Source organism: Gigantopelta aegis, chromosome 4 (assembly GCF_016097555.1).
Source record: "Gigantopelta aegis isolate Gae_Host chromosome 4, Gae_host_genome, whole genome shotgun sequence".
Classification (NCBI taxonomy): Eukaryota; Metazoa; Mollusca; class Gastropoda; order Neomphalida; family Peltospiridae; genus Gigantopelta; species Gigantopelta aegis.
The window spans coordinates 5,733,717-5,746,796 of record NC_054702.1 but is presented as its reverse complement, the minus strand read 5'-3'; the positions used below and the strand labels follow the sequence as shown (position 1 = coordinate 5,746,796).

Below are 13,080 nucleotides of genomic sequence, written 5' to 3'. Positions count from 1 at the left end.
AGACTTTGATGGAGACAAACTTTCCCGCAAGGCACTTGTGTGTAAACTTAAGGACAGATTCGGAGATGATCTTCTTGTGCTGTCGTCACCTGGCATCTCTAATATAATCACTTTTCGCAGCTTCGCCTCGCAGACACTCCGACTTGTAAATGATGAAGAGGATGAAATAGAACTGATTGCAACAAAAGCCAGCAAACAAATCGTTCAAGAAGTGAAAACCATTCGTATCGCAAAAGGCAAATCAGCTCTGAAGAGGTCCCTACAAGTAGAGGTTTCCAGCAGGAATGTTGGAAATGCAGATGTGACAGTCATTGATGGATCGGCTCTTCTATGGACAATCCATTGGCCAGCAGATGGTACAGTAGTGGAGTATGTCACAAATGTGAAAAGACGCGTGACTACATACCTGGCGAACAGTGATGTCTACCTGATATTTGACAGGTACCACAACTTCAGTATAAAGTCTGTCACTAGGGACGGCAGGGTGACTGGTGTCACCAGAATGCATCAGTTGCTATTAACAACAAAGCTACCCGCCCAAAAGGTTGTCTTGTCTTCTATAGAGAATAAAAAGCAACTGATTAGAATAATCTGCAATGAACTAGCTCGGGACAGGCTGTTTCACGGTCGCAGCACTGGGAAACACAAGTTGGTAGTCACTGGAGAAGACCCATGCCCTGTTGAAATAAAGAATGAAGACATTAGCACAAGATACGATCTGGAGACATCTCACGAAGAAGCTGACATCATCATTGTGCAGCAGGTCTTGAAATGCGCAAGTGAAGTCCGCAGTCTTTCCGTGGTATCAGACGACACAGATGTGTTTGTCCTCCTTGTCCGTCACTATGAGAAAGCAAAGCTCAGACTACCATTGAGAATGGAATCACCTAGTAAAGAGAGGGCAGTCATAGATATACAGCTGACAGTAAAAAAGCACCGTGACATTGTGAAGGAGCTCCTCCCTGCCCATGCCCTATCAGGTTGTGACACGGTGGCATGTTACTTCGGAGTAGGAAAGGGATCTGTTGTCAAAGGACTGAAGGTTGGATATGAGTTGTCGACCATTGGAAACGTAGATGCATCTTTCACAGACGTCATAGAACAAGCCACTGCCTTCATTTCTGCCTGCTATGGCATGAAGGATACCAAGGACATGTCAGAGACGAGGCTACACGTACAACAAGAGAGGCATTCACAGAAAATGTGAAGAGGGCTCACTATCAAGCAATCCTATGGCGAACCCTTGACACAAATAATCATCCACCAACACTAAACCCAAAGGACTTTGGATGGAAGAAGGACATCAGGAACAAGTCACTGACACCAACAACCCTTCCAGACGATGTCAAACTTGCCCTAGAGTATATCCTAGAGATGATCAGTATTTGTAAGATGAACATTAGGCCTACCAGCAGTATGATCACATGTAAAGGTCTCACGGAATTCCACCATGTTAGACAAATGTGTTTGAGAATACAATGTCAGTAGGTAGGAAGGAAAGGGTTAGGAAGCTAATCCTGTTTTGGATTTTATTTGCAAGAAATTGGAGAAAATCGCAATTTTTTTTATAATTTTGGTGTCTCGAATATAAAAGGGTTAATATCTGAAATTGCTCAAGGGTTACGACCGGGCACCCTCGTGAATCGTGAAGAGCTACCCCCAGGCTACAAGAAACAGCAAAGAAAAAAACTTTATCCGGCAAATCCAGGTTCCGCCCCATGGCTCCCGGACTATAAAACAAGAGTAATAATACAGCTGATGTCAGCAAAAACAATAAATAAACACAACAGATTATGATATTCAATTTTGCTCAGTTTGAGCAAGTTTCGTTGTCGTAACAACCCGCTGTATACGACGTGTAAACAGACCAAAGTTTGGTTTGTTTAACAACACCAGTAGAGCACATTGATTTATTAATCATCAGCTATTGGATGGTAATTCAGACATATAATCTTACAGATGAATCCCGGTACATTTTTCCATTAGCAGCAAGAGATCTTTTATATGCACCATCCCACAGACAGGATAGCACATACCACGGCCTTTGATATAACAGTCGAGATGCACTGGCTGGAATGAGAAATAGCCCAATGGGCCCACCGACGGGGATCGATCCCAAACCGACCGCGCATCAAGCGAGCGCTTTACCACTGGGCTACATGTAGTGGAGACAGCGGATTTCCTCTCAAAATCTGTGTGGTCCTTAACCATATGTCTGACGCCATATAACTGTAAACAAAATGTGTTGAGTGCGTCGTTAAATAAAACATTTCTTTTCTTTCTTTTACCACTGGGCTACGTCCCGCTCCTGTAAACAGACCAAAGCCACCCAAGAAAGACATGGCTTACTTTGCATAATTATGTCATGTCATGACCTCCTCACTAAAGTATACAAGCTCTTTTCCGGGAAGAAACATAAGCTAAAAGTAGACAAATCCAATGACGTAGCCGATCACCCCATTATGGGATGTTCCAGAATTGATAAGATAGGGGCAATTCTTTTTGTATGTCCACCACCAACAAATATAAATTTTTACTTAAAAAGAAATAAGAAAAGAAAAGAAAATCAATATTGCAGACCTAATAATTGTAGACCTACTACCTCCAGCCGTCTCCACCCCATGCGATCGATTTGGTAACTTGTAACATCGAATAACACACGACAGAGGCGATTACATATTGGGGCTGAGGGGTATCTAATATGAAACACAGACATATATCGAATACTGTATAATAATACCGGTTTACAAAAGACGCCCAATGAGATTCAGAAATGTAATGAACTCTCCCACAAAGGCGTGGTTAAATATGGCAATTGCTAGTCTGCCGTTAGTCTGCAGCAGATATATCGGGCTAGGAAGTTGTTTAGTGGCGTGTCGGTATATGCGTTTGTGTTTGTGCGTGTTTTACAAATAGTCGGACTATCTTATCTTGTTACCATAATGATTTGTTGAATTAATAGATTATTTAACATTTTTATTTACGCTATAAGTGTTTGACAAGCTATCTTAGGATATATATTGAAGATTTATACGACGACAGACATTTTCACTGTTTAGCTGACCACGTGATGCTATGGGATTCACCTCAATGGAAAACACCTCTTATTTCTCACAGCAGATAAGTGGATACAGCGTTTGAACTCGTGAAACTACATTTCTCAAGACTTGGGGAATTCGATTACCTCTACACCAAGAGTTTAATTATTTCCAACTGGTAAGCTATTACAGATATTAAAAACGATTTTCAAAAGACTGTCATTTGAAAGAAAACTTAATTTTAAAAACTATTTTTGTCCGTTCTCAACTATACTGCTATTTAGTTATTGAAGTCATACGACTGTCACGGCGCCTGCTGGCAAAACTCTCTTTACAGAGATTTGCTAAAAATATATGACCCTTGTATGTTTTAACATAAATATCTTTTTGGATATATCTGTTTATATATTTATTAAAACGCAGAATGCAGCGTATATTTTTTAAGCAAACAATTTTACCAATATAACAATTCATTTGCTCAACCAATAACACAATTGCAAGACATCAGAATTGTTATATTCATTTTCCAAAAATGTTAACATTGGTTCTCCAGGACTCCATTTTGTATTTTGCCTTAAAATATTTAAAATCATTTTTATAAATTATTATAAGTACATGTTTTGTTGAACAACATACAAATTTTGATAAAACACTGACAGGTTTTGTGTTTTGGCTGTAAGCTAATGTATACCACAAAACGTTTCACTCACCAAAACAGGTAACATAGTTAACAGTATTTACGGCTGATGCATGCTACATGTTTTGACGCACGTGCAGTAAACGTTGCTACATAGCGGCCAGCTTAGTGCTCATTTATAGCGTAGAAATACTAATCAAAAGGTATCTATTTGGATAACAACTGTCTGTTTATAAATATTGATATGCTTTAGAACCGGATGCTTATGCTCGCCAAAACTGGTTCACCTATGCTATGTTTGTTTACATTTTCCGACTAAAATGGGGCGGGTCTCCTTCAACATGACCCACTGGTGTATTGATTGACATGCGATTTATTAGAAATATTAAATTGTAGACATTTTGATCTTGACACGGCTAGAGCATCATACCTAGTCATTTACGTACTCAGGAAGGCCACACTTAAGTTCAGATAGCACTCCCATTGGTTCAAACAACCCTCAGTCGCCGATATTTAGATAGCCCTTACAAAGGTTTAGATATTCATCATAGCGGTTTAAGAAGCCGTCAAAGGTTTAGATAACCACCACAAAGGTTCAGAGCTTTATCTAACCATTACATAGGTTTTCATAGCCCTCACATATGTTTAGATAGCCCTCACATAGGTTTAACTAGCCCTCACAGATGTTTAGCTAGCGCTCGCAGAGGTTTACCTAACCCTTACAAAGGTTCAGATATCCCTCAAAGATTTAGATAGCCACCACAAAGGTTCAGAGCTTTATATAACCAATACAGAGGTTTAGATAGCCCTCAGGTTTAGCTAGCTGTAATAGAGGTTTAGATAGCCCTTACATAGGTTTATATAACCCTCACAGAGATTTAGATAGCCCCACAGAGATTTAGATAGCCCTCACATAGGTTTAGCTAGCTCTCACAGAGGTTTAGATAGCCGTCACAGAGGTTTAGGTAGCTCTCATTGAGGTTTAGGTAGCCCTTACAGATGTTTGACTAGCGCTAGCAGAGGTTTAGCTAGCCCTTACAGAGATTTAGCTAGCCCTTACATATGTTTATATAACCCTCACATAGATTTAGACAGCCCTTACATATGTTTATATAACCCTCACAGAGATTTAGCTAGCCCTTACATATGTTTATATAGCCCTCACAGAGATTTAGCTAGCCCTTACATATGTTTATATAACCCTCACAGAGATTTAGCTAGCCCTCACAGAGATTTAGACAGCCCTTACATATGTTTATATAGCCCTCACAGAGATTTAGCTAGCCCTTACATATGTTTATATAACCCTCACAGAGATTTAGATAGCCCTTACATATGTTTATATAACCCTCACATAGATTTAGACAGCCCTTACATATGTTTATATAACCCTCACATAGATTTAGACAGCCTTACATATGTCTATATAACCCTCACATAGATTTAGCTAGCCCTTACATATGTTCATATAACCCTCACATAGATTTAGCTAGCCCTTACATATGTTTATATAACCCTCACATAGATTTAGATAGCCCTTACATATGTTTATATAACCCTCACATAGATTTAGCTAGCCCTTACATATGTTTATATAACCCTCACATAGATTTAGACAGCCCTTACATATGTTTATATAACCCTCACATAGATTTAGACAGCCCTTACAGAGATTTAGCTAGCCCTTACATATGTTTATATAACCCTCACATAGATTTAGACAGCCCTTACAGAGATTTAGCTAGCCCTTACATATGTATATATAACCCTCACATAGATATAGCTAGCCCTTACATATGTTTATATAACCCTCACATAGATTTAGATAGCCCTTACATATGTTTATACAACCCTCACATAGATTTAGATAGCCCTTACAGAGATTTAGCTAGCCCTACATATGTTTATATAACCCTCACATAGATTTAGATAGCCCTTACATATGTTTATATAACCCTCACATAGATTTAGACAACCCTTACGTATGTTTATATAACCCTCACATAGATTTAGACAGCCCTTACAGAGGTTTAGATAGCCATCACAGGTTTAGATAGCCCTTACATATGTTTATGTAACCCTCACATCGATTTAGATAGCCCTTACATATGTTTATATAACCCTCACATAGATTTAGATAGCCCTTACATAGATTTAGCTAGCCCTTACATATGTTTATATAACCCTCACATAGATTTAGACAGCCCTTACATATGTTTATATAACCCTCACATAGATTTAGCTAGCCCTTACATATGTTTATATAACCCTCACAGAAGCTAGCCCTTACATATGTTTATATAACCCTCACATAGATTTAGATAGCCCTTACATATATTTAGCTAGCCGTTACATATGTTTATATAACCCTCACATAGATTTAGATAGCCCTTACATATGTTTATATAACCCTCACATAGATTTAGATAGCCCTTACATATGTTTATATAACCCTCATAGATTTAGATAGCCCTTACATATGTTTATATAACCCTCACATAGATTTAGCTAGCCCTTACATATGTTTATATAACCCTCACATAGATTTAGACAGCCCTTACATATGTTTATATAACCCTCACATAGATTTAGACAGCCCTTACATATGTTTATATAACCCTCACATAGATGTAGCTAGCCCTTACATATGTTTATATAACCCTCACATAGATTTAGACAGCCCTTACATATGTTTATATAACCCTCACATAGATTTAGACAGCCCTTACATATGTTTATATAACCCTCACATAGATTTAGACAGTCCTTACATATGTTTATATAACCCTCACATAGATTTAGACAGCCGTTACAGAGATTTAGCTAGCCCTTACATATGTTTATATAACCCTCACATAGATTTAGACAGCCTTACATATGTTTATATAACCCTCACATAGATTTAGATAGCCCTTACATATGTTTATATAACCCTCACATAGATTTAGACAGCCGTTACAGAGATTTAGCTAGCCCTTACATATGTTTATATAACCCTCACATAGATTTAGACAGCCCTTACATATGTTTATATAACCCTCACATAGATTTAGCTAGCCCTTACATATGTTTACATAACCTCACATAGATTTAGATAGCCCTTACATAGATTTAGCTAGCCCTTACATATGTTTATATAACCCTCACATATATTTAGATAGCCCTTACAGAGATTTAGCTAGCCCTTACGTATGTTTATATAACCCTCACATAGATTTAGATAGCCCTTACATATGTTTATATAACCCTCACATAGATTTAGATAACCCTTACATAGATTTAGCTAGCCTTACATATGTTTATATAACCCTCACATATATTTAGACAGCCGTTACATAGATTTAGCTAGCCCTTACCTATGTTTATATAACCCTCACATAGATTTAGATAGCCCTTACATATGTTTATATAACCCTCACATAGATTTAGACAGCCCTTACAGAGATTTAGCTAGCCCTTACATATGTTTATATAACCCTCACATAGATTTAGACAGCCGTTACATAGATTTAGATAGCCCTTACATATGTTTATATAACCCTCACATAGATTTAGATAGCCCTTACAGAGATTTAGATAGCCCTTACATATGTTTATATAACCCTCACATAGATTTAGCTAGCCCTTACATATGTTTATATAACCCTCACATAGATTTAGCTAGCCCTTACATATGTTTATATAACCCTCACATAGATTTAGATAGCCCTTACATATATTTATATAACCCTCACATAGATTTAGCTAGCCCTTACATATGTTTATATAACCCTCACATAGATTTAGCTAGTCCTTACATATGTTTATATAACCGTTACAGAGATTTAGCTAGCCCTTACATATGTTTATATAACCCTCACATAGATTTAGATAGCCCTTACATATGTTTATATAACCCTCACATAGATTTAGCTAGCCCTTACATATGTTTATATAACCCTCACATAGATTTAGCTAGCCCTTACATATGTTTATATAACCCTCACAGAGATTTAGACAGCCCTTACATATGTTTATATAATCCTCACATAGATTTAGCTAGCCCTTACATATGTTTATATAACCCTCACATAGATTTAGACAGCCGTTACATAGATTTAGCTAGCCCTTACCTATGTTTATATAACCCTCACATAGATTTAGATAGCCCTTACATATGTTTATATAACCCTCACATAGATTTAGACAGCCGTTACAGAGATTTAGCTAGCCCTTACATATGTTTATATAACCCTCACATATATTTAGATAGCCCTTACAGAGATTTAGCTAGCCCTTACATATGTTTATATAACCCTCACATAGATTTAGACAGCCGTTACATAGATTTAGATAGCCCTTACATATGTTTATATAACCCTCACATAGATTTAGATAGCCCTTTCAGAGATTTAGATAGCCCTTACATATGTTTATATAACCCTCACATAGATTTAGCTAGCCCTTACATATGTTTATATAACCCTCACATAGATTTAGCTAGCCCTTACATATGTTTATATAACCCTCACATAGATTTAGATAGCCCTTACATATATTTATATAACCCTCACATAGATTTAGCTAGCCCTTACATATGTTTATATAACCCTCACATAGATTTAGCTAGTCCTTACATATGTTTATATAACCGTTACAGAGATTTAGCTAGCCCTTACATATGTTTATATAACCCTCACATAGATTTAGATAGCCCATACATATGTTTATATAACCCTCACATAGATTTAGCTAGCCCTTACATATGTTTATATAACCCTCACATAGATTTAGCTAGCCCTTACATATGTTTATATAACCCTCACAGAGATTTAGACAGCCCTTACATATGTTTATATAATCCTCACATAGATTTAGCTAGCCCTTACATATGTTTATATAACCCTCACATAGATTTAGCTAGCCCTTACATATGTTTATATAACCCTTACAGAGATTTAGCTAGCCCTTACATATGTTTATATAACCCTCACATAGATTTAGCTAGCCCTTACATATGTTTATATAACCCTCACATAGATTTAGACAGCCTTACATATGTTTATATAACCCTCACATAGATTTAGACAGCCCTTACAGAGGTTTAGATAGCCATCACAGGTTTAGATAGCCTCACAGAGATTTAGATAGCCCTTACAGAGGTTTTGATAGCCATCACAGGTTTAGATAGAATGAATGAATGAATGAATGAATGAATGAATGTTTAACGACACCCCAGCACGAAAAATACATCGGCTATTGGGTGTCAATCTATGGTAATGCAAACAAATAAAGTGATGATATAAAAATTCAAGACTTAAACAAAAACAGTGTAAAGAACTGTGCAAAAACACAAATATCACAGAATTTTACGGATACTGAATTTTACTCAAAACTTCAATTTTGTGCTGTATTGGCCATTCTCAAAGAGAATGTTACACCCCTGCACCACGGTGAGGTTACAGCACACGCAGGGGAGGTTTAGATAGCCTCACAGAGATTTAGACAGCCGTTACAGAGGTTTAGGTAGCCATCACAGGTTTAGATAGAATGAATGAATGAATGAATGAATGAATGTTTAACGACACCCCAGCACGAAAAATACATCGGCTATTGGGTGTCAATCTATGGTAATGCAAATAAATAAAGTGATGATATAAAAATTCAAGACTTAAACAAAAACAGTGTAAAGAACTGTGCAAAAACACAAATATCACAGAATTTTACGGATACTGAATTTTACTCAAAACTTCAATTTTGTGCTGTATTGGCCATTCTCAAAGAGAATGTTACACCCCTGCACCACGGTGAGGTTACAGCACACGCAGGGGAGGTTTAGATAGCCTCACAGAGATTTAGACAGCCCTTACAGAGGTTTAGATAGCCCTCACAGAGGTTTAGATAGCCCGCATAAAGGTTTAGATAGACCTCACATAGATTTAGATAGCCTTTACAGAGGTTTAGATAGCCATCACAGGTTTAGATAGCCTGACAGAGATTTAGGTAGCCATCATAGATGTTTAGATAGCCCTCACAGAGGTTTAGATAACCCTCACAGTACATCGCCCTCACAAAGGTTTAGCAGACCCCTATGTCAAACAAACTGTGGTGAGTGATTAACTACTGTCATAGCTTAAATTAATGGGATCCATTTGAAATATTACAATTTTGAGCATTGATATTTAATCCTTTTGTAGTACTAATTTCTTTTTAAATTCACTCTCCGTGGGAGTGGTGGGGAGCCAGAGGGTTAGCTCCCTTTAAACGGCCAGGTATAGTTTAGAAACCCCACAGCAAGAAAGAAAGACATGTTTTATTTAACGATGCACTCAACACATTTTATTTACGGTTATATGGCGTCAGACATATGGTTAAGGACCACACAGATATTGAGAGAGAAAACCCGCTGTTGCCACTTCATGGGCTACTCTTTCCGATTAGCAGCAAGAGATCTTTTATATGCACCATCCAACAGACAGGGTACTACATACCACGGCCTTTGATATACCAGTCGTAGTGCACTGGCTGGAACGAGAAATAGCTCAATGGGCCCACCGACGGGGATCGATCCCACACCGACCGCGCATCGAGCGAAGGCTGTACCACTGGGCTACGTACCGCCCCCCCCCCCCCAGACCCCCAGCAGTTCATGTTCTTTCAGACAATGCTCACAGAATTCCATGGAACTCTCATAGAGGTTTATATTCCTTACCTAGGGTGAGAGTCCTTACATAGATTTAATCCTACAATGGCTACAGCCACAGATGATGACCAATAGCTAACAAAATGACTGAATTTTAACTTGATTAATATTTGTAATTAACAATTAATATAATGTGTTCTTCTCTTCTTTTTAGGCAGTTTATGTGTCAATGAAAACGTATAGCATCCTCCGTATTAGGTAAGCGTGTTATTTTATTTTTAAATGTATTACATACAAAGATGAATAAATGTAATTTTAACTTTGATCCTTTTAAAAAACAAAACCTTGAAATACTCTTAGATGTGATTAGTCTGGATGTACAATTATTTCTATGTGATGTACAACACTGGTGGACATCGACGAATTGTTGAACACCTCTACACGGGACTTAAGCAAGACTCGAAATTAATTTTTTGGAATGAGAAGCAATCAATGCTTTTGGCATTTCAATCTGAAAGTAAATACCAGACAAAGAGAAGCATTTCTAGACCACTTGTCATGATACAAAACTTTATTATCATTTTATGTAAAACTAATTTCTTTTCTGCGATATCCAAGTTAATACTGGTCATCCTAATGATGTCGTAGTTGGCGCTACTTTCTTAATATTAATAGCTATAAACTATTTTAAGATGGAAAGCAAATCCTGCTTGTGAAATTAATTAAGAAAACATATTTATTATCTATTATGATCATAAATTGCCTCTTGCTGCGTCAACTTCGAGCCTTACTTGAGTATATGCATGTTACATGATCATGTATATTTATATAAGCGTTGTTTGTAACCTAGAAGTGGGTGTAGTATTTAAATGTCAATTTACCTTTATGAACATTTGTTTACAGACAAAAACGCACGCACCCACACACAAATTATACATTTGTTATAACTAGTCACAGTTCGAAGAAATATCTGTTTTGAAGTTTCTTGATAGTGTTCTTTGTGCGTTTGCGTGCGCGCGCGTGTGTTACCAAAGCAGTTAACAGATCATTTGCATATTTATATTTTCGCAGGAAATTGCCGATTCCTAATAATGACATACTGAGTATACGGTCAAACGGAAAACACAGAAGATACATCGGCAAATCGTCCTTCCTGGGTGTTCCATCAACGTCTGTGTGCTTTTACATGTGCATGGTTAAAGTCAATTCGGTGTAAATTGTTTTGGAAAACATATACATACAACATGTCCGATTATATTTATGACTTGGACATACAAATGCAGAGGGTCGCAACCTTTTCCACGTGCCCAGACTTGGGACAGCGACGACCAATCAATCTCGCTAAAACGGGGTTGCATTACGACCCGGTCAGCAACAAGGTCCGATGCCACGTGTGTCACGAGGGAATCGATCTTCCTCCAGACAGCCACCCAGAACTTAGAGACACTGACGTCCATGGATACATATCTCCAAACTGTCCATTTGTGGTCGGCACTTACAGCAACAATGTGCCTGTTGCTGAGTACAGCCAGGAGGAGTCTTTGTGGATTACAGAAAGGCTGAGGCAATACCAGTTGCAAGTCCAAGAACGAGATGGGACGTCTAGCATGACGCTTCAGAACTCGACTCCCTGGACTCCGATTGACGCAAACCTACAGGTCACCGATCAGCTGCTACCGAGTCCTACATCAACACCGTGGACACCGACTGACGCAGATGGACACTGCAGCAGACTACAAGACAACCTACAGGTCACCAATCAGCTGCTACCGAGTCCTACATCGACACCCTGGACACCGACTGACGCAGATGGACACTGCAGCAGACTACAAGACAACCTACAGGTCACCGATCAGCTGCTACCGAGTCCTACATCGACACCAACTGAGACGTACCAAGACGTGCTGGAGCCCCAGCTGAACCCAATCGATAGTGGATTTAGACTGGAAGGACGCCATGTTCTCGTTGTATCGTAAGCCGACTTAAAGTTACATTATCTGGTTACCATATTATAACATCATGTACAAATGTGAAATACAAGCTCAAATGCACTTTTAAAAAAGTCGTGTGTATTCGCTATGAACGGATATCGTCAAACGTATACGCTTGATTCGTCGCCTGTGCCGCCATAGCTCGGCAAAGCACCAACGACAGCCTGTTGTCAGTTTCAGTTAACACGTGCGTACGCCGATTTCAAATTGTAGGGTTCGTCTCAAACAATTAAAAGAAATCTTGCGCTGTAGTTAAAACTGGTTTGATCTTGACAACGTATTATCGACAGTCGTGCCTTCCTATTTCAGAATTGATATTTTACAAAGGGTTAGTAGAACTTTCAAAGTTTAGTTTGTATACTAGTAACACATTAATAATGTATATATTTTAAAAATAAAATATATTAAAGTAGACAATGAACGTTTTCACTTATTAATTTTACGTGTTAAAATCGACAAATTCAAATAAATATTATTTCGTTTAGAAAGGGTAAAGTTGGGGAGGGGGTGTTGTTTAACGACATCAAAGATAAAGCATATTGATTTAATAATCATCCGACCTCATACAACCGTAAATAAAATGTGTTGAGTGCGTCGTTAAATAAAACATATCCTATCCTTCCTTCCATTTGCTGTTGGATGTCTAACATTAGGTAATTTTGACATATAATCTTAGAGAGGAATCGGGTGCATGTGCAGAGGGAGAGTATTGGAGGTCGAAACCCTTACTTGCCCAAGCTTAAAAAAAAATTGAAATGTATTTTTTTGGGGAGCATTGCCCCATATAAACTT

The 13,080-nt window shown here is 37.9% G+C and overlaps 1 protein-coding gene across 1 annotated transcript; it reads left to right on the top strand.

Moving 5' to 3' along the window:
- Nucleotides 1-2,293: 2,293 nt before the first annotated feature.
- Nucleotides 2,294-12,405, top strand: LOC121372548. Its single transcript, XM_041498940.1, has 3 exons — nt 2,294-3,216; nt 10,512-10,555; nt 11,369-12,405. The coding sequence occupies exon 3, from the start codon at nt 11,542-11,544 to the stop codon at nt 12,271-12,273; it is 732 nt and encodes a 243-aa protein (XP_041354874.1). The 5' UTR covers nt 2,294-3,216; nt 10,512-10,555; nt 11,369-11,541; the 3' UTR covers nt 12,274-12,405.
- The last annotated feature ends 675 nt before the right edge of the window (nt 12,406-13,080 follow it).